This window comes from Mesoplodon densirostris, chromosome 9 (genome assembly GCF_025265405.1).
Source record: "Mesoplodon densirostris isolate mMesDen1 chromosome 9, mMesDen1 primary haplotype, whole genome shotgun sequence".
NCBI classification, from domain to species: Eukaryota; Metazoa; Chordata; class Mammalia; order Artiodactyla; family Ziphiidae; genus Mesoplodon; species Mesoplodon densirostris.
Window position 1 is genome coordinate 19,038,798 of NC_082669.1, and position 23,996 is coordinate 19,062,793.

Below are 23,996 nucleotides of genomic sequence, written 5' to 3' on the forward strand. Positions count from 1 at the left end.
TGACAGCTATCTTGTGACCATGACGTGACAAGTAAGGGGACACTAAGGAAGGGAGAATGGAAAGAAAGACCTGCATGCTTGTGAAGTAGGCTGAAACAATATTAGCACCACCCACAACCAGACAAATCCGTATCTATTTAGGCCACTGTTGGTCTAGCTTGTTGTTATAGCACTAGCAGTCTCATCCAGTACCAAACTGATTAAAACACAATACATAAAAATACATGAGGGGGGCTTCCCTGGTGGCGCAGTGGTTGAGAGTCCGCCTGCCAATGCAGGGGACATGGGTTCGTGCCCCGGTCTGGGAGGATCCCACATGCCACGGAGATGAGGGACTTCCCTGGTGGTCCAATGACTAAGACTTCGCCTTCCAATGCAGGGGGTGCTCTCTCTGGTGGGGGAGCTAAGATCCCACATGCCTCACAGCCAAAAAACCAAAACATAAAACAGAAGCAATATTGTAACAAATTCAGTAAAGACTTTAAAAATGGTCCACATCCAAAAAAAAAAAAAAATTCTAAAAAAAAAGAACGGAAACATGAATCTATAACAATACTTAAAAAAAAAAAAGAAAAACAAAGGAGAACAAAAGTATGCCTCATTTGCTACCTTGAGTGGTGACTTATTATATAAACTCATTACTCTGTAAATTGGTAATAAAAAATGCAAAATTTAAACATTTATCCATCATTTTAAAAAGGAGCTTCAATTCAGGGTAACCAAATATCCTTAATTAATGAGTGAAAATTCTTCTTTACAAAAGAATCACGGCTAACAAATATAAACTAATAATAAAAATAGAAAATGACTTTTTCACAATCTCTGTTGAAAAAAATAAAAAGATTTAGGCAAAAATCATCAACAGATGTTAAAACCATTAGGAGAAAAACTGACAGAGAATTAAATATTCTCAAGGTGCCAAAATATATGCAAATTCACAATGAAGTAATTCAGTGAAGGAAAAAAATAATCTTTTTCAACAAAAGGTTCTCGAACAACTGAATATGTCTATGAGGAAAAAAATGAACCTTACACTGTACATAAAAATTAAACTTAAAACATAAAATTATAAACTTCTAAAGGAAAACATAGGAGGAAAGCTTTCCAACTTTAGGGTAGGCAAAAATTTCTTATATAACATGCATATGAAAACATGAATAAACCGGCCTGTAGCAAAACTAAAAAATTTTGCTCTTTGTAAAAGATGATGTCTTTTGAAAAAAATTAATAAAGTTAATAAAACCCTAGCAGGACTGATCAAGAAACAAGAAACAGCAACAAGGATACATTGTACAGAATAGGGAAATATAGCCATTATTTTGCAATACATTTAAATAGAGTATAATCTATAAAAATATTGAATCACTGTGTTGCATGCCTGAAACCAATATAATATTATAAATCAACTATACTTCAATTTCTAAAAAATTTTTTAAAAGAAACAAGAAACGATCCAAAATATAAAAATAAAAAATAAAAGACAATGTCAAGGAGGAAAACAAGGCAGCATTATTCCTAATAGCCAAAAACTGTAACCAACTGAATGTCCATCCAACTGAATGTCCATCAACCTATCAAGACATAAACAAAGTGAGTAGATCCATAGGTTGGAACATTACTCAGCAGTAAAAAGGATTATCTGTACTTGCAACAACACAGATGAACCTAAATAAAATACTGTGCTAAATGAAAGAAGCTAAATACATAAGATTACCTACTGTACAGTTCCATTTATATGACACTTTTAGAAAAGAGCAACTCTATAGACAGAAAGCAAATCAGTGATTGCCTGGGTTTGGGGGTGGGAGGAAGAACTGACTGCAAACAGGAAGGAGGGAAATGTTTTGTGGTGATAGCAGTTAAAAAAAAAATCTGGGCTGTGAGATGGTTGCACAAATGTGTAAATTTAGTAAACTCATCAAACTATATGCTTAAATGCACAAATGTAAATTACACCTCAATAACAATGCTGAAAGAAAAAAAGGCAAGCCATAGGATGGGAGAAAATACTTACAATTCACACTAATAACAAAAGACTGGTACCCAGAATACATTAAGAATTCTTGCAAATCAATAAGAAGACAATAAAGTCTTTAAATGTTAGGCAAAGACCTATCACTATTAGGCATTTGAAAAGTTGGTCACATCAGCAATCAAGAAAAGGCAAATTAAAACTACACTGAGAATCTACTATACCCCCATTAAAATGGCTAAAATTTAAAAGACTGACAACATCAAATTTTGGTGAGGATCTAGAGGAACAAAAATTCTAATCTGCTGATATGGGAATGTGAAATGACAGAACCACTTTGGAACTAGCAGCCTCTATAAAAAGTAAAAAGTAAACATATCATTCTTTTGCAAAAACCCAACCATTCTTTGCCTTAGGTATTTACTCAAGAAAAAGGAAACATGCTGACACAAAGCCATGTATCTGTTCATAGAAGCTTTGTCTGCAGTATCCCTAAACTGGAAATAACCCAAATGCCTGTCAATAAGTGAACAGATAAATGTACTTCAATACAATGTAATGCTAACTACCAATAAAAATAGGACCAAACTACCAATATACACAACATGAATCAATCTCAAAATAACTATGTTAAATGGATAGAGCCACACACAAGAACACACTGTATGACTCCAATTATATAAAAAATTAATGCAAATTAATCCATAGTGATGCAAAGTGGTTGCCTGGTTCTTCATTTTTTTCCAAACTACAAAATAAAGATTTTAGTATTTACTACTCTAATAAAAAGCCAGCATAAGATTATATAAATTGAGTAAAATAAAATAGAGTTAACCAAGTACAAAAGTTCTGAATTTTTGAGAAATGGAAAACAACTTACACAAAGATTAAAGAGTGATTACCAAATTTTAACCAAAGAGTAGTGACAGAATTCTATATGACATACAATGGAAATTCAGTCAGTTAATGAAAAAGTTATTCACAGTTCAGTGACCTGAAAAACTATGGAAAGCAATAACACCAAAAGAACTTAAGGCTGAAAGCAGACAGTTAACTAGATGTGAATCTACACTGCAAGATAGCAATAAAATAACAAAGCAACCAATGTTATTGTGGGTTGTTCATGAAAGAGACTATGTCAAAGAAAAAGAAAATAACATGACTGAGGCTTCCCTGGTGGCTCAGTGGTTAAGAATCAGCCTGCCAATGCAGGGGACACAGGTTTGAGCCCTAGTCCTGGAAGATCTCACATGCCGCGGAGCAACTAAGCCCATTTGCCACAACTACTGAGCCGTGCTCTAGAGCCCGCGAGCCACAACTACTGAGCCCACAAGCCACAGCTACTGAGCCCATGAGCCATAACTACTGAGCCCATGAGCCACAACTACTGAAGCCCACGTGCCTAGAGCCCATGCTCTGCAACAAGAGAAGCCCGTGCACTGCAACAAAGGGTAGCCCCCGCTTGCCACAAGTAGAGAAAGCCTGCGCACAGCAACGAAGACCCAACGTAGCCAAAAATAAAATTAATTAATTTAAAAAAAGAAAGAAAATAACATGACTGTATAATATAGAAATGAGAAAATATTACCACTTCACATCTGGCATAAAATAAAAACACACAGAAACACCATATGATAATTAAAATATTGCAAAAGAGGAAATGGTGCTGGGAGGAAGAAAGGATGGAAGGAAGGAAAGTAGTAAAGCGCCCACCATGAAGAAAATACAACCATTTAAAGCACACATTTAAGGTCCTTAAAGGGCAAGATAACAAATATTTTAGGCTTTGGAGGCCACACAGGCTACATATGGTCTCTGCTGTATACTGCTCTTTCGGTTTTTTTTCCCCCAACCATATAAAAATGTAAAAACAATTAGCACTTGAGCCATACAGAAACAGTCCACAGACTGTACTCTTGCCAATCCTTGATTTAGAATGTTAAATAAGCGTTCAAATTAATTCCCACTCAAAAAAAATATTAAAAAAATAGTAAGCACATGCTAAACAAGACTAATTAAGCTTTAGGGAAAACATTTAGATGATCAGTTTAAAATCTAAGGAAAGCTAACAGTGATAGGAGCAAACAGATGAGGGGCAGGTGGCAAATTATCCACTGAGGCTGGTAAAATAAAGAAAACACATGAAACCTTTAGATCTGTGTAACTTTAAGAGCTCTTACTATAATCACCCTTTACATATTTTTTAATTGAGGTATAATTGACATACAACATTATATTAGTTTCAGGTATATAACATAACAATTTGATATTTGTATATATTGTAAAATGACTACCACAATAAGTCTAGTTAACATCTTTCACCACACATTGCTATAAAAATCTTTTTTCTTGTGGTGAGCACGTTTAAGATCTATTCTCTTAGCAACTTTCAAACATACAACACAGTATTATTAACTATAGTTGCCATGCTGTACATTATATCCTCATGACTTATTTATTTTGTAACTAGAAGTTTGTATCTTTTGGCCCCCTTCACCCATCTCACCCATCCCCTCAAATTATTTATTGCGTGTCAGGAAAAATGCTTCGTACAAGAGTTGAAAAATTACTGGAACTTTTTATTTAGTAAATGCAAAAACACTCGGACCAAATATACAAAAGGAGTTTCTGTAGATTCAAATGATGAGATCTGTTGTAGAATTCATGAGACCAGCCAGGAAAACTAGCAGCTAACAATAGGAAAGCTAGACCTCTTAAAGCAGATATTCAGCTTGACAAATCAACTGATATTGAGTCTACTATTGGTGTTTGTTGGGCACATAGAGAAGAAAGGATCACAAAAGACTTGTTGCATGCTGAACTACCATAACTAATCAACAGGGTCAACTTAGCCAGGAAGTTCCTTTTGGAGTTTGAGAAAATGCTTAACTTCCATAAATCTTCAACACAACACATTTGAATTGGTACCTTCTCTGTGCTAAAAACAATTCAGAATTTTTAACTACAAAAGTAAAAGGGGTTCATAACATCATAATCACTTCCCGTATGCTATGTAGACATTTATTTAGTGAACTTCAATTCTACTTTGTCATCTTAGAGAGACTCTGTCTAGATCATGCTATCATGGTACTTTTAGCTGACAACTGATAAGCACCTGTACTCTGTGTGGACCTGACAGAGGAGGCTTTCTGACTTAGGGAAAAGGCAGGTTCGTGGATGTTTGCCTCCCAGTACTGACAACAATTACAACAGGGGAAATTACAGCCCAGCACAGAGCTGAAAGACCCTCTTCCTTGACTTTTAAAGACATATAAGCACATCATCTTCCTCCATCCGGGAACCTCCAGAAAGCCAGGCACTTGTTTATTGGAAAAGCTTATAATTCACAAGTTAAAGCCATCTTTCTAATTAAAATGTAATCATTTCACTGTGGGGGCCTGGTATCTATGGTGATGCAGGAACTCATCCAGATCAAAATCTCTGTCACCTATTTTTGAAAGCTAGTTACAGCTTGAGGTAATGGAGTCTGTTGTGATCTTGAAAATACAGTAAGGTTCTCTCTTTCTTTGTCTGGCTTCTTTCAATGAAAGATTCTCAGGATCAGCAAAAAAGAGAAATAGGAATCAAGGAAGAGTTGCAGATGGTCCCAATGTTTGGGACAAACAACGCCTGTCAAATTGACCAATGTTTTTCTAATGTGATGATAATGGTATGCTTCACCAGAAGATGAACTCTGGGTCATCAATCCTTCCAAACATTGTGTAAAGAAAGTGGCAGTGGTATCACTACAAACCTTTTCCATATAGACTTAATATGGCTTTGTGAAGTCAGAAGTTTACTTATACTTTTCTACTGTAAGAAGAAAAAACAGTTCCTTAGTATCTACATAATTATTTAGTTGATGTCTTCCAAGACACAAATTTTGTAAAACTGTAGTGGAGACTTTGTAAGGCTACAAAGCTATTAAAACCTACAAATGAATACAGCACATTTAAGCAATTAACTAGGGAAAAAACAGTAATGATCAAAAACAAGTTATCTGCATTTATTTTAAAATTTTTGGTTTTGGAAAAAGAATGCTACAAAAAGAAATTACACTAATTTTCTTTTAGTAAATTTAAGTTTTACAATTAATTGATATTAAAAATGATGGTCCCAACTATATACTCAATAAAAGAAGATCACTAATATTTTTGAGAAACCAAATTAATGTCAGAAGTTGATTATTAAATGCAAGTAAGGACATGTTAATTTTTCAAAAGTTCCTTGTGTACTGAACATCTCTATTCAGGTTATGAGCCTATAAACTATGAAATTGTATAGTATTTCATGAATGCAATATTACTTCAAAATTAAAATGCTATTGTTTTAGTCTATAGATAATAAATATTAACAATATATTTAACAATTTCAATTATTTCTTATAAATGGGAGAATATATTTCGAGAATCAAATAGATATAAGCTGCAGCATCTGTTTTAATGGGAAGTGGAAAGAGTATTCCAGGCATAAAAAGAACATGAAAGCCCTAAAGGAGGAAGGAAAATGGGCATGTGAAAAACTAAAAGAAAGCTTGTGAGACTGAGAAATAGAGAACACAGGGGAGAGTGGCATAAAAGGTGTATATTTACATGTTGATGAGAAGAAACAAAGTAAAAGACACAGGATGAAGATATGAGAGACAGAAATATAAACAAGATAAGAAAAACGGGATCCAGAGTACAGGTGATGTGAGAGGCACCTCTGTGAAGCGGAAATTAAGGGCATCCACCTTAGTTGGTATGTGGGGTGAGAGGGTAAGGTTAATGGAAAGTGGAGAGTCTAAAACAGTCATTTCAGAGAATGGAAAAAAGAAAGTTGGCCAGAGAAACGTAACAATTTTGAGGAATACTGAGGAACTGGTTAAGATTAGTCATCACATGGAGGCTTCCCAAAGAAATTTTAACACTTTAAAAATTCCCTTTTCAATATAAATTGCTTCACGAATTTTCAAATGATTTAAAATGTAATTATTTAACAAAATTAGAATAAACTGCTTGGTTCTATTGAAGAGAGAGGGGGAGCAAGCACTGCAGACCATGACTCTACTGCTTGCTAGCTGAGTAATCTACAGCTAATTTCTTAACCTTTCCAGGCTTTTGTTTCCTTAACTATAAAAAGTGGATAATTATACCTTCCTCACATATTTGTCACTGTGACTGAGATAACAAATGTAAAGTGACTAACACAAATCCTGGCAGAGAAGAGGCATTCAATAAAGGTTGGTTTCATCCTTAATTCCCAAACTGCCTGCTGACACAGCTGGATAACACCTCTGACTTGTTGCTTTCTAAGAGGAAAAGGAAAGAGGCTCCAAAACACAGGCTCTTTCCACTAAAACATCCTGCTTCCCAAGAACGTTATCTCAGGGACATCATGACTGATAAGGGTTTAATCTCCTCAGCTCTGCAAAGCCAGAAACCTGACTTTGTGAAAATAACGCAGAGTACCCAGCTCTGAGGGAGACAGACACACATGACTAAATTCAGAAATAAATGATGTTATAAACACGAATATCCATTTACACATGATAACTATTGTAAAAATTGTGAAACGAACCAGAATGTTAATATTGGCAAATCGGTACATTTTCTCCCTTTCGGAAAATTATGGAGGAAGCCAAATTATACTCAGAAGGTTACGTTATACCTATGTAATTTAACAAGACTAATGAATTGGAAAATATTAATGGCTAATGTCAACAAACTATGATAAAATAATATATACAGCCTACAAAGAGACAATATTCCCATCCACTGAGCAGAATCTACCTTCCTCTAATCTACCCTGAAACATACAACAAAATTAAAGCTCCCTGGTTCTATGCAGATCATTTCACACCTACCCATGTAGACACACAATATTTTAGATTTTTTTCTTCTTTACCTTTCTAACTTAATTTCATTGATTACATACAGGCCATTGGCTAAACAACAACAGTCACCAACTTAAATAATCTTTTGACTAACTTTAGAGTCTGAAAATATAACAACACTATCAATATTTAGGGAATATTAGTTCCTTAAAAGTTTAACAATTTAATTTCACTATGAGTTAAAAACTGAAGCAAAGTCATATTTGACAACTATTAAAATGTACACATGGGACTTCCCTGGTGGCGCAGTGGTTAAGAATCCGCCTGCCAATGCAGGGGACACAAGTTCGATCCCTGATCTGGGAAGATCCCACCTGCCGCGGAGCACCTAAGCCCGTGCGCCACAACTACTGAGCACGCGTGCCACAACTACCGAAGCCCGCGCACCTAGAATCTGTGCTCTGCAACAAGAGAAGCCACCGCAATGAGAAGCCCGCACACCACAATGAAGAGTAGCCCCCACTCGCCGCACTAAAGAAAGCCTGTGCGCAGCAGCGAAAACCCAACACAGCCAAATAAAATAAAATAAATAAATTTATATTTTAAAATGTACACAAAATAGCAGCATACCTAAAATAAGTTTGCTTAGGAACAACTATCCTAGAAAATATTTTCCCACTTTAAATATATGAGAATACAATAAAAAATAAGCCTTTAAAGGTAACCATTTCTTTGTGTTAAAATCCCCCCTCTCTATTAAAAATAGTATTTTAGTTCTACAAACTGTGATATTGCTTCCTTTCTGCCATTATTAGTTTTCATTTCCATGACTCTAAAATACAGTAAATTATTAAGAATTGCATAAATTAAAGATATATGCATATATATACATAGCAATAAAAACTTCACAGGTAAAAAATACTAAACAGTATTTATAAAGTTTTAAATCTCTAATGTAGTGATAATAGGAACATTAGACAAATACAAAAATCTTGTGATACTGCACTTTCTGAAATGTTACTTGCTTCCTGCAACTAAATGAGCTGGGCTAAAGCCATTTTCTATAGAAATATTCATGTTAATTGAAAATTGACTTGGAATTCCTTAAATATTTCTTTGAGAATAAAGTATCCTCTATTATTCGGTGTAGACAAGTATCTTATTTTTAAACAGTATAAGCATTTTATCTTCACAGTGAGACTGCGAGTTGAAACATGATTGGCAGCAGATAAAACTAAACTCTAGCATTAGAATAAAAGCTACCTTTGGGAAAGAAGGAGAGAGGAGTGATTGTGAGAGGGAGTGAAGAGACTCCAGGAATGCTGGTAATGTCCTATTTCTTGACCTGGGTTTTAATTTCACAGGTGTGTTCACACTGCTGTATTTCATTCTACATGTATGTCTATAATTTGTTCACTTTTCATTATATATATGATAATCAACTTTAAAAATTCATTCAAAACAGTAACTGACATTCAGTTATTTTTAATTACAACAGTTAAGTACTGGAAGTCAAATAAATACCTTCCTGATTCAGAGACTACTTAAAGAACTGAATATTTATAAAATCCTTTTTGTCCAATACAAATGCACAAAATGAAATTCCTGGCTTAAAGAATATGAATTTTAAAATGGATACTAATAATGGTATTTGGGTCCAGTACAAATGGAGAAAATATCTGGGTGCAATACAAATGTAGAAAAACTGAGATTTATATCTAATTTGTTGATTCTACTACATCAACACCTCTAGGTTTCTTGTAATTCAGAAAATTAAGCATCAGGCAAATGATATCTTAGGAGAAATCTCAAGTCAATCTCTAAGAAAAAAATTCTGGCACAATGAATATTCAGGGTGCAAGGTTCTGGGGTTAGAGTACTTAATGTTTGCCAGACTACATAATTTACTGGATGTGTGATCTTCGACCAATTATTTAAGCTCTCAGTTTCCCCATTTGTAAAATGGAAACAGCAGTAATACCATCCTTACGGGGTTGCTGAAAAGCTTAAATGAGTACCAGTGGCTTGGACAAAGGAAGCCTACTCAAGATCTGTTAACTATCTATCTACATATACACATTATATTAAAATATATTTCATATTATATACATTATACATTAGAAATCTTAGAATCCATTTTCAGTAGAATTAAGAAAATATATATTTTTAAAATCTTCCTTGTACTTATTTTATGCCCTACTCTCCAATTCAAATTGTAGACATAGTTCTTCAGTGACAAAATAAGGATATACATTACTTTTTTCAACACAAAATCAAATGTTCATCTGTATTATGACACATTTTTCACATTAAAAAAGTGACATTATTTGTATTACCTGAGTCTCCACACCCTGCTCCAGGAGACGCTTAGCTTGATTTTCCACTTCAAGTCGAGCTCTTGCAACAAAAAGTAGATCATTTTCTATTACTTCTATTCCAGAAAGATCTATTCCTTGAGAAAGATAATCTATTAAAAAAATACACACATTTAAATATTTCAATATTGAATAAATATCAAGGTATTAAAACATCATGTCTAACTTCTTTGAAATATTATAGAATTGTTGTTGAACACTATTCCCTTTCAAAATCTGTATTTTAAAAAACATAGTTACCCAAACATTTTCTACTTAATAAGTAACTTTACTCTGGAGCAAAAAGTTCCAAACATTACAGAGTTGGTAAAGCAAGAGTAGAATTATGATTATTATAAATTCAAAGTAATGTCAACAAGTTACCAAAAGTGTGCCAAATTTAATATAAATAAAGATCCTGATGATCTTAGAAATTTCTCAAGTTGCAGGACAGTTTTAAAAATTATTCTATAATAACAGAACTTTTGAAACAAATGTCCACCACTTGGACAATGATAAATTAATTATGAAAAAACTTTAGCACGCTACCACTTTACATGATCACACAATAGACCTAATTTACTTACTTCCATTGGAGGATTTTCATATGACTGAATGAAAAAAATTACACAAAGAACTTAACTCCATTTATATAATTACATATAAAATATGATTATATACTATATAATTCTATAAACTTTATTTTCTATAAGTAGAATTATAGAATTTAGTTTACAGAATTATAACTCTATTCATAGAATTATATATATTCTACTTAGAGAATTATATACACAGAGCAATAAGTGTGAAAAGGTATCCACCAAGAAGTTAACAACAGTTGTCTCTGCACATTTAGATGTTGAGAAACTTATTTATTTATTGGCTTAATCTTACACATATCTGAGGTAACTAAAATGCTACAAATGAAGGTCAAGGTTTCATTATGCATCTTAGACACAGTTCTAAAATACGTATTTTCTATTTTAACAAGAAAAATTGTTTCTAAAAAACAAAAATGATTTAGATAGAAGATGACTGTTTTCCAGTTATTCAACAGAATATCAAGTGTGTTTTTCACTATATTCTCTAATTAGAATTTTTAAATTTTAAGTCTTAAAATATATCCCTAGCACTTACACATTGTCATATTTTTCTTCAGCTGGGTCACAACGCACTGCCTAGGTGAAACTACATTAAAGCATCCAGTACAATGCTAACTAACCACTTAGCACTCAAATATCTGCTGACTGCACACAGTATAGTTAGTTCTACACTAGAGGACAGAAGGAAACAATGTAAAGGGCACCTAACAGTGGTTATTGCCAACTGTCCTTCAACCATAAGCATTTTTAAATGTATCTATCTAAAGAGACTTACAGCTTTCTACAGTGGAAAGAGTACTGAAAATGCCTTTAAATCATTTGAGTTTACATTCAGCCTCATAATTTACTCACTAGGTGACCATAATCATGTGATATACCCTCACTGAGTCTCAATTTTTTCATCTGTAAAACGACAATAATTTATAATTTGTACCCTACATAACTCTTATCATCAGAATCAAAATAAATTCATGAATACCAAAGTACTTTATACACCAATCTATCATGTAAATGTAGGGTGGATCATAATCCAGAGAAAATCTTTTTAATCTGATTTTTAAATTTTACTTTTCAGAAAATTTTGAGAAAATTATGTTTAACCTAAGTTGTGGTAATGATCAATGAGTAAATGCTATGTTCACCCTGTAAATTGGTGCAGCCACTATGAAGAACCGTATGGATATTACTTAAAAAGCTAAAAACAGATTCACCATATGACCCAGCAATCCCACTCCTGGGCATATATCTGGAAAAAACTCTAAGTCTAAAAGATAGATGCACCCCAATGTTCAGAGAAGCATTATTTACAATAGCCAAGACATGGAAGCAACCTAAACGTCCAACAGATGAATGGATAAAGAAGATATGGTATATATAAACAATTTCAGCCATAAAAAAGAAATAATGCCATTTGCAGTAACATGGATGGACCTAGAGATTATCATACTAAGTGAAGTAAGTCACACAGAGAAAGACAAATATCACACGGTATCACTTATATGTGGAATCTTAAAAAAAGATACAAATGAACTTATTTCCAAAACAAACATAGACTCACAGACATAGAAAACAAACTTATGGTTACCAAAGGGAAAAGTGGGGGGATAAATTAGGAATTTGGGATTAACAGATACACACTACTGTATATAAAGTAGATAAAAAGATGCTACTGTATAGTGCAGGAAACTACATTCAATATCTTGTAATAACCTATAATGGAAAAAATTCTGAAAAAGAATATATATATATGTATGTGTATAACTGAATCACTATGCTGTACATCTGAACCACTCTAAATCAACTATACTCCAATAAAATGTTTAATACAATTAAATTTAAAAATTAAAAAAATTTTTTCAAGAGGATGGGTAAGATAAACAATTTTTTTTTTTGTCAAATGTACTCCATTTTGAAATTTAAGATACTAAAAAATAAATTCTGATTCCCCCCACTTTCACTGTCCTGGTCTCAAATTACTAATAGTTTAGAATAAACTTCTTACACTTTGCCCCAAGCAGTCACTTGATCTCAGTGATTGATTACTGCATTATTTCCTAGGATTGCCCTTTTTTCGTCCTTTAGTCTTCAAACTAAACCTCAATGGCATAAAAATTATTTATAACTAAAATACATGGGCTTCCCTGGTTGTGCAGTGGTTGAGAATCGCCTGCCAATGCAGTGGACATGGGTTCGAGCCCCAGTCCGGGAAGATCCCACACGCCGCGGAGCAACTAAGCCCGTGTGCCACAGCTACTGAAGCCCGCATGCCTAGAGCCTGTGCTCCGCAACAAGAGAAGCCACTGCAATAAGAAGCCCGTGCACCGCAACGAAGAGTAGCCCCAGCTCGCCGCAACTAGAGAAAAGCCCGTGGGCAGCAACGAAGGCCCAACACAGCCAAAAATAAATACATACATTTATTAAAAATAAAATAAATAAATTAGGGCTTCCCTGGTGGCGCAGTGGTTGAGAGTCCGCCTGCCGATGCAGGGAACACGGGTTCGTGCCCCGGTCCGGGAAGATCCCACATGCCGCGGAGTGGCTGGGCCCATGAGCCATGGCCGCTGAGCCTGTGCATCTGGAGCCTGTGCTCCGCAACAGGAGAGGCCACAACAGTGAGAGGCCCGCGTACCACAAAAAAATAAATAAATAAATAAATAAATAAATAAAATAAATAAATAAATTAAATTAAATTTAAAAATTACATGCCAGTCATTTTCATAGGCTTTCAATGTTCTAGTTGTTACTACACATGGCTACCAGAATAAATGTTCTCATCATATTCCTCTCCCATTCATGGAATCTACGGCTTCCTGTTGACTAATGTTATCTCCTTCCACAAATCCTCCTTTGTGATACAAATTCCCCGTAAGATTTCAAAATCCTCACTGCCTCTTCCTTTACTAGCATCCTTCTCTATTTAGAAAAAAAAAAAAAAAAAAAAAAAAGAAGAGTAATTATAGTGTGCTAAGTGACTCAGCTATGCATTTACTTTTCACAATAATGTTAGCACTACATTATTTATTTGGGATAAAAGAGATGAGGGAAGAGTACAGGTGTGAAGTTGGGATGGTGCTGGAAGTTGGAAGAAATGAAGGAGGCTAAATCTTCATGCTTCAAAGTGGGAAGCCAAAGAAGTTAAAAATTACGAATTGGAGGGCCTCCCTGGTGGCGCAGTGGTTGAGAGTCCGCCTGCCGATGCAGGGGATACGGGTTCGTGCCCCGGTCTGGGAGGATCCCATGTGCCGCGGAGCGGCTGGGCCCGTGAGCCATGGCCGCTGGGCCTGCGCATCCGGAGCCTGTGCTCCGCAACGGGAGAGGCCACAACAGTGAGAGGCCCGCATACCGCAAAAAAAAAAAAAAAAAATTACGAATTGGAAATACAGGCAGGTGATTTAGAGCTATGGAGGTAAATATCAGAAGAATCAGCAAAAATGGTGAAAATGGTGGCCTCTAGGGAAAAGTAAACGGGGCAGAAAAAAGGGCAGGGACTTGCTATTTTTAATAATAAACTTTGGATAACTACTTGAATATGTTATACATACATACTTTCATAACAAATAAAACCAAATTAAAGACTACATGGGAAGTCAAAATAATAATATAAAAATTAAAATACGGTGGCTAGCTAATAAAAAATTTGTATCCTCTAAATCAATGATTCTGTTTCTAAAATAAGTAATATTTAAAAAGAAGAAAAAAGTGAATATATTTGGAAAGATATTTTCTACAATGTTAACTGTAACAGTAAATACATACATACATATAAATATACATATGTGTACATGTATGTATATGTGTATGTTAGGTATATGTTGTATGTGTGTGTGTGTATATATATATATAAAGAGAAACATTGTAAATGAGAAGAAAACACTTTGGAAATCAATTTGGATAATCTAATAAGATTTCAAATGAATATCCTTATGACCAAAATATGCCACTCCTAGGCACATAACTCAGAGAAATCCTAATATTTGTATATTGGAAGACGTATACAAGAATGTTCATAAAAGCACTGTAAAAAACAAAACGAAGCTGTACATAACTGAAATGACCATCAACTGGAGAACAGATAAACAAAAATATATTCCTTCAAAATACTACTACAGAAGAGTAAAAACAATGACAAGTATACACATCAATAATGACATCTCTCAATAACAATGTTAAGGAAGAAGAACAAGTTTCAGAAGAATACACACAGCAAGAGGTAATTTATATTAAGACATGGATGATTAAACAATATATTATTTAGGGACACATACAAACAATAACAACATTTAGAAAAGTTATAGAGATAGGCAATACAACATGCTTATAATATTCTAAAACTTGAACTTCGTAGGTAGTATTTGTAGTTTACACATGTTAAAAATGTTTCTGCATTTTTATATTTTTCCATTAAATATTAAATAAGTATGAGCCAATGGCACAGATTACAGTATTATAAACAAGGACACTACAAGAGTTATAACAGTATTTCACGTGTTCAAAACAGAAAAGATGAAACATGTTAGTAAAGACATGGGTAATAAAGTAAGGCACAAATCGATCTTCTAGAGATAAGAAGTACAAACGCTAGATGGGATTAATGGCATATGAGCCCCTGTAGGAAAAACAGAATACACTGTCTAATGAAAAAGAGTTTCATGCTAGGATTATTAACTGGTAACTGAATAAAGGCTTTTCTTTTCCTTTTAAAAATATCATGCTCATTTTTGAAAATCAGAAAAATACTTCAAAGAAGGGAAATTATATAACCCACAACACAGAGGCAACAACTGCCAAGTGGATTATTGGAATATATGTGAATATGTCTGACAAATTTGTGAATCTTCAAATTCTCAAGTAGTACCAAAACAGCATATATCCTCCCCCTAGATATTTATGTGAGAAAGAGCAGAAAAAGCAAAAATTGACATACAGGGACTGGGCAGCTGGCTACACTGAAGAAAGTGACTCCCTCCTACACACCAACTTTGCAAAGAGCACAATGCAGATAAGTGCCTCAGAGAAATTTCAAGCAACCTTCAGATATTCCTAAAATACTCAAAATCTTGTTTGTAACTACTATATTCCTTTAAATTCTTACCCTACTTTTTAAACTACCCACGAGTTATTTTGTTTATGTTTTTATCTGTAATTATACTTATTTACAATGTCTTCTTTATTAACAATGTTATAAGCATTCACCCATACTATCATAGTACTTATAAATCTGTTTTTAACAGTATTTCATCAAATAAATGAACAAAAATTACTTAACCATCTGCCTAAATGGAATAATTATTTATCATAAATACATATAAGAAGATTAAATATCTATAATTATTTCCTTGGGAAACAAAGCAGAATTACCAGATCAAAGTAACAATTTTAAGCTTATTGATACAAATCATCAAACTACTTTTCAAAATGACTATACTACTTTAAACATTTTCCTAATAATCTATGGGAGTTATTTAACCATAGATAGCACTGGATGTTATTCCTGTATTGAATATTTTATACACTGCTCGAAGAAGTATGTTCTTATTGAGGGTCTGACATGAATTTTTAAATGATGAGGTTGAATAACCTTTACTATCTGTATCTCCTTTTGAGAATCTCTACATCATTTTTACTCCCTATCATTTTTATATCACTTTGTATTAATTATAGGATAATATTCACTGTTTACCTATCATATTTGCTATGAGTATTTTCCCAGTCTGTTGGTTTGTTCATTTTTAGTTATTTATTTATACATTACTTCCTAAGGCCATTTCCAGAATACAGTCATGCAATTATATTATCTAAAAGCTCCACATCTAATTTTTCTACACAGCCCTGACTATTTAGAAACTTCAGACTAAAGCCTGTCTTTTACAAAAGCAAATAGCAAAATGTAAGTCTGTGATTTATAAAGGGTTATCTGGCAAACTGATGAATAATAATCTGGAGAGCAAAGCTGTCACTGTAGAATCCATTCAACAAAAAGTTTACCTTAAATCAAAATAAATAATATGTAAGATCAGGGCTTATCACAACGACTACATTTTAACTTGTTCTGCAACACCAATCTTCCTTGCCACCTTATCATATGTTTTATAAAAACACAGTTCCTAGACAATATGAGCTCAATAACAAAAGTAAATGAAGACAAAACAAACCACCACCACAAAACATCACCAAACAACATGGATGCTGCAGGGTTACAATACTGATAAAATTAATTCACCCAATCAAGGAGATCTAAGTGTCCAGTTACTGAAGGTATCATCATCACCATCATCATAAAAACAACAACATCATCATCATCACAGAATACTTATTTGTTATTTGTAACAAATGTCTAAGTCTAAGATAGGGTTACTTTAAAAATTCCCCTCCCTGCTCATAAAAAAAAAGAACTGTTTCACTAAAGAAACCTTAGAAAACACATAAAGTTAGAGAAAAAGTAGAAGTCAAAAACCCCAAGAAAGGGGTAAGATTTTAATATATAATAACCAAAATATAACTGAACAAATAGGAAAAATTATTTTTAAAAAGCATCTCACAATATATAAAACCAATTATAGAAAAAAAAATTTAAACAATATAAAATACTTATTCCCACTAAGGGGGAAAATAATTCCTTAACCAAACAAACTATAAGACAAATTTCACAACTACTAATATATACATTTTCTAACATCTTCTAATGAAAAAATAAAAATAAAATCAGAAAAAGAATAAAAATAATTTGAAGTAAATTAAACACATAAAGGTATTACCATTAAAAACATATAAAGAATTTATAGTTATCAGTGGGTAACTAATCAAATGGACATTAAAAAACAAGTTCGTGTAAGAGAAAATTCAGGATTAAGTCAACGTTTGAAAATCTATTAAAGCTTTCTAATAATCTTTGAAATTTATCCTTATGTAAAATATAATAGTACATGATTACTGGAGCACTTATAAAATCAATAAAAATATCATTTACTTAAAGTCAATTCTATTCAAGAAAACAGGTATATCCTTTCAAAGGCAGAATATCACAGAAAGAAGGCTGAGTTAGGAATGAGAATACCTGAACTTCATTCTACTCAATTTTATGACCTGAGAAAAATCACTTAACCTTTCTGAGATTCCATAAGTAAAGAATAAAAAAACCTGTGTTACAAATCACACAGGGTTGTATGGATCAAATGAGATAATATGCATGAAGAACAGTTTTGTAAACCACCAAAAGCATATAAGTAGTTTCTTATTTTCATAAATGGGGTATTAGTTACTAACCCCCCCCTTTTTAATGGAGGGAGGAAGGGAAAAGGGCCTTGAAAAACATAATCTTTAGAAGTTCAGTATTACAAAAAAAAAAAAAAAACCAAAAAACATAAAGGTAAAATTTGTACTTTTCTAACCAATCCTTAGTTGATACTACTGCTTAAACTATGCACAAAATAAGCCTCAGGCTTAAGTAAACACCTTTGAGTGAAATCTTTATACTTCAAGTCCAAAGTCTCAGGGCATGCTGAGCTTGTTCTTCAAAGCTTTGTGAAAATTTAGCATCAAAAGCCTTATTTTTTTTTCTGACTCTCACTTTAGGGTGGGGAAAAACCTTACTATTAAAAAAGGGGGGCTTCCCTGGTGGCGCAGTGGTTGAGAGTCCGCCTGCCGATGCAGGGGACACGGGTTCGTGCCCCGATCCCGGAAGATCCCACATGCCGCGGAGCGGCTGGGCCCGTGAGCCATGGCCGCGGAGCCTGTGTGTCCGGATCCTGTGCTCCGCAACGGGAGAGGCCACAGCAGTGAGAGGCCCGCGTACAGCAAAAAAAAAAAAAAAAAAAAAAAAAAAAAAAAAAATAAAAAAATAAAAAAGGGGATTAGTTTTCCTTTCCTAAGTCTTACTCTTTTTTCCAGCGAGCACAAAAAAATTGCCCAGGGCCATAGATAAATACAGAAAAAAAGAAGAAGACAGTGTATTTTCTCTTTCCTTTGGGCACAGTTGGGTTTTGTTTTTTTTTTCCCCCTTCCCTTGACTTTCTAACCATGGTGCTGTTGCTATGACATTATACCTTTAAAACATGGATTTATATAAAACTAACCTTTTTATCCCCTCCAGGAAGATACTTCAGATGTTATATTTAGTGCCTACCTTCCAAACATTATCTAACCAGAAGTAAGAGTCAATACCCCTCCCTCAACAACTGAGAAGCACTAGATAAAATCAACAAGGAATAGAAAAAATGACCGCCATAAAACAAGGGAAACTACTTGTCCACCCAACAAAAACAGAATATACATTCTGTTCAACTACACATGGAACATTAACCAAGACAGAGGATGTCCTAGGTCACAAAACAAACATCTTACATTTAAAGTAAATGAAATCATACAATTCAACTGATCACAATAGAATCAAACTAAGAATCAGCAATAGAAAAATACCTATAAATTTTCTAAACATTTCAAAATTAAACAACGCATTTCCAAATAATCAGTGGATCACAAAAGATCTCGAAGGAAATTTTTTTAGAAATATTGAACTGAGCGAAGATGAAAAAACAACATCGAAATCTGTGGGATTCAACCAAGGCAGGAGTTGGAAGAAATTTAATAACACTAGATGCGTTCTTAGAAAAAGATGTGTTATTAGGGAAAAAAAGGTCTCAATAATGCAAGCTATTGCCTCAAGAAACCAGAAAAAAAGCAAAATAAACCCAAAACAAGCTGAAGAAAGGGACTAAAAAAGATATCAGAAAATCAATGAAATTGAAAACAAAAATAACAGAAAACCAATCAAACCAAAAGTAGACTCTTCACAAGTATCAATAAAATTAATAAACCCCCAGAAAGACCAAGAAAGAAAAAAAGCATAGGAGACAAATTACCAATTACAGGAGTGAAAAACATGATACCACTACAGAACTCACAGCATTAAAAGTATAATGGAATACTTTGAATAGCTCTACAACTTAGAAGAAATTATCAGAACTCATACAAGATGATCTGAAAATATAACTATTAAAGAAATTGAATTTGTAATTCAAAACATTCTGAAGTAGAAATCTACAAACTCAGATGGTCTCACTATCATGGAAAAAAGAAGCAATCCAATACTACACAATGGAAGAAGGAACACTTCTCAAAACTGGATCAAAAAAAAAAAAAACAGCTACAAACATTCTCTCTCAAGAGCATAGACACAGAAATTCTCAAAATATTAGCAAATCTGATTACCTACTAAAAAAACAAAGACATTAGCAAACATACAAAACTACAGAACCATCTCCTGTAAAAGCACAGATGCAAAAATCCTCACCAAATTTTAGTAAATAGGATCTAGTAATATATAAAAATAATAATACATCATGACCAAAAGGAGTTTCCTCTTAGAATACATGGAAAATAAACTTTGATAATTTAAAGATGTTTATTATAAAAACTTAAAGTAACAAATAAACATAACACAAACAGCTTTACAGCTAATAAGCCAACAAATGAGGTAAACCGTAGTCATGAAAAACACTCCAAAAGAAAGCAGAAGAGAAAATGAGAAGCAATGAAAAGACGATACAAACGGAATATAAATAGCTAGATGGTAGCATTAAATATAATCACATCAATAATGCAATGAAATCTAAACTGCCTAAACAGCCTAAATATGATGCAGAGATTATAAAACTGGATTAAAAAAAGGACTATAGATAGCTTATTAAAAAACTCATGAAAAACATGAAGACACAAATAAGTTAAAAGGGAAAAGACAGAAAAAGATATATAAAGCTGGATTATTATAAAGATGGTGGAATAGGAGGACGTGTAGCTCACCACCACCCCTGCAAAAACATAGCAAAAATACTATACAGGTGGAACAATTCTCACAGAAGACTAAGTGGAAACTGGCAAAAGAACTCCTATACCACCGAAGCTGCAAGAAAGATCTCCACGTAACTGGGTAGGACAGAAAAAGGCATAGGGTTGAGACTCCCACCCGTGAGAGGGATCTGAGAGGAAGAAAAGGTCCACACAGGCACTCACCCACCCTGGGGAGCAAGCAGGACAGGCCACAATCTGGGAATCAGAGTCCCAAGGTCCTGCACAGAGGAGGACAACCCCCCTTGGCTGCTGGGAGGTCCCTGGGACGGATGAAGGGCTGGAGATGCCTAGACTCTACTCAAAAGGAGCACGCACATGATGGCTTGCCAAGAGTCAGGACAGAGAGAGCCTTGCACTGGAGGCTGCTGCCTTGCCACACCCCCTAATCCGGACGAGGCAAACACCTCAGCCCTACCACACCACAGCTTGGTACAAGATCTCAGCCAACCGGGCCCTGGGAAAACACCTGGTCTAGCTACACACAGACAGGAGGTAGGGCCGGTGGGGGAGCCTAGGATGTGATCCAGGTGGAGCGGGTGGTGGCTACGGTCAATGCACGCTCAGGTGGTGCTGCGAACATGCCATGGTTCATCTCCCACCAGAGTGAATGCTCTAGTCCCCACCACACTCCACACTGCAGCTTAGCACGGGATCTGGGGCAGACAGGTCTTGGGAGAAGACAGCCACCGAGGCAATCTAGATCTCTGGCAGCAGCATAGCCACCTCAATGCCTGCAGTCACAAGGCCTGAAACCCCAGTCCCAGCCTAGAGAACTCTCCAGCCCTGCCCACTCCACACCAAAGGCTTGAACTAGATCTGGGACAAATACAACAGGGGAAGGGATGCGAACGTGGGCTGCATGTGAACAGAGCCACAGACACCTACACAGGTGGTACTTAGGTTCTCCGTGAGTGAAAGGGCTTTACTTGCTTCACTTGCTCCTTTGGGGCAGGACAGGGACTAAAGGGGAAAGGAACATGATCGAGCCTGCTTCTCAGGGCTTCTACTCCAACCACTGGGAAGCAGACCCTGCACCTGACAGGATGATGAGAGCCGAAAAGCAGAGGGGACATCCCACGTCACAGGTTTTAGATCCCCTAACATCAACCACACCCCTTCCCTATCAAGGTGATAACAACCAGCACACCTTGAGGAAGGACATGACTGGTGTCCCTATCAAAACTAGCCCTCGCACCAAAGACACTGGACATACACGTCTACACAGAAAGCTCCCTCATAAAAACACCTCTTCAAGACCACGATAGATAACTGTTTCTCCTAAATTCACTGAGACAGAAAGTAAAATGAAAAGGCAAAGGAACTACTCCCAATTAAAAGAGTAAGAGAAATACCCTGAAAGAACAGATAATAAAACAGAGCTCGCCAGTCTACAAGACCATGAGTTCAAAAAGGTGGTAATAAAAATGCTAACTGAATTAAGAAAGATTATCGACGGAAACGCAGATCACTGTAACAAGGAACCAGAAACTACAAAGATGAAACTATCAAAGATAGATAATTCAACTTCCAAGATAAAAAGCAATCTAGAGGTAATGAACGGCCAAATAAATGACATAAAAGAACAAATAAGTGGGGAATTCCCTGGTGGTCCAGTGGTTAGGACACAGCACTTTCACTGCCATGGCCCTTGGGGTTCAATCCCTGGTCAGGGAAGTAAGATCCTAAAGCCATATGGTGCTGACAAATTAATTAATTAATTAATTAATTAATTAATTAATTAAGTGATCTGTAAGACAGAACAATGGAAATCACTCAGTCAGAATAGCAGACAGAAACACAAATGGAAAAAAAAAAAAAGAAAGCAATGTGTGAGATCTATGGGATGACATAAATACCAAGCTACACATAACAGGGGTTCCAGAAGAAGAAGGGAGGATCAAAAATGTATTTAAAGAAATTGTGGCTGGAAACATCCCAACACTAAAGAAGGAAACAGATATCTAGGTACAGGAAGCGCAGAAGGTCCCAAACAAGATGAGTCAAAACAGACTCACAGGGCTTCCCTGGTGGCGCAGTGGTTGAGAGTCTGCCTGCTAATGCAGGGGACGCGGGTTCGAGCCCTGGGCTGGGAGGATCCCACATGCCGTAGAGCAACTAGGCCCGTGAGCCACAACTACTGAGCCTGCGCATCTGGAGCCTGTGCTCCACAACAAGAGAGGCCGCGATAGTGAGAGGCCTGCGCACTGCGATGAAGAGTGGACCCCGCCTGCCACAACTAGAGAAAGCCCTCGCACAGAAACAAAGACCCAACACAGCAAAAATAAATTAATTAATAAATTCCTACCCCCAACATCTTCTTTAAAAAAAAACAAAAAAAAAACAGACTCACAACAAGCTGTATCATAATTAAAATGGCTAAAGTGAAAAATAAAGAGAGTAGAAAAGATCAATAAAAACAAAAGCTGGTTTTTTGAAAAGATAAATAAAATTGACAAACCTCTAGCCAGGCTCACTAAGAAGAGAGAGAACCCAAATAAACAAAATAAGAAAGAGGAAAAATAACAACTAATACCACTGATACAAAATATCATAAGAGAATACTATGAACAGCTATATGCCAACAAATTGGACAAGCTGGAAGAAATGGAAAGGTTGTAGAAACATACAGCCTGCCAACACTGAGTCAAGAAGAAATAGATAATGTGAACAGACCAATCACTAAAAGTGAGATAGAATCTGTAAAAACAAACAAACAAACAAACTCCCTGCAAACAAAGTCCAGGACTGGATGGCTTCACTGGGGAATTCTATCAAACATTTAAATAAGAACTTATACCTATCCTTCTCAAAACTATTCCAAAAAATTGAAAGGAGGGAACACTCCCAAAGTTACTGAGGCCACCATCACCCTGATACCAAAACCAGACAAAGACATTCCAAAAAAATAAAATCACAGGCCTGTATCTCTGATGGATATAGATGCAAAAATCCTCAACAAAATATTGGCAAACCAAATCCAACAATACATAAAAAGGATCATACACCATAATCAAGTTGTATTTATTCCAGGGTGACAAGAATGTTCACCATATGCAAATCAGGGTGATTCACAACATTAACAAAAAGACAAAAACCAAATGATCATCTCAATAGAAGCAGGAAAAGCATTTGACAAAAATCAACATCCATTCATGATAAAAACATTCACCAAAGTGGGAAGAAAGGCAACATATCTCAGCAGAGTAAAGGTCATTTACAACCAACCCACAGCCAACATAATACTCAATGGTGAAAAGCTGGAAGCCTTCCTGCTAAATTCAGGAACAAGACAAAGACGTCTATTCTCACTTCTTCTATTCAACATAGTATTGGAAGTCCTAGCCACAGAAATCAGAGAAAACAAATAAAAGGAATCCAAATTGGAAAGGAAGAAGTAAAACTGTTAC

General features: G+C 35.1%; 1 protein-coding gene across 1 annotated transcript in view; it reads right to left on the reverse strand.

Annotated features, from left to right (window-relative positions):
- Positions 1–23,996, reverse strand: part of COG5 (component of oligomeric golgi complex 5) — a 283,477-nt gene that overhangs the window by 135,489 nt on the left and 123,992 nt on the right. Inside the window, exon 7 of the mRNA XM_060108035.1 lies at positions 10,124–10,254. Within this exon, the coding sequence (XP_059964018.1) occupies positions 10,124–10,254 (131 nt within the window). The remainder of the gene's footprint in view (positions 1–10,123; positions 10,255–23,996) is intronic.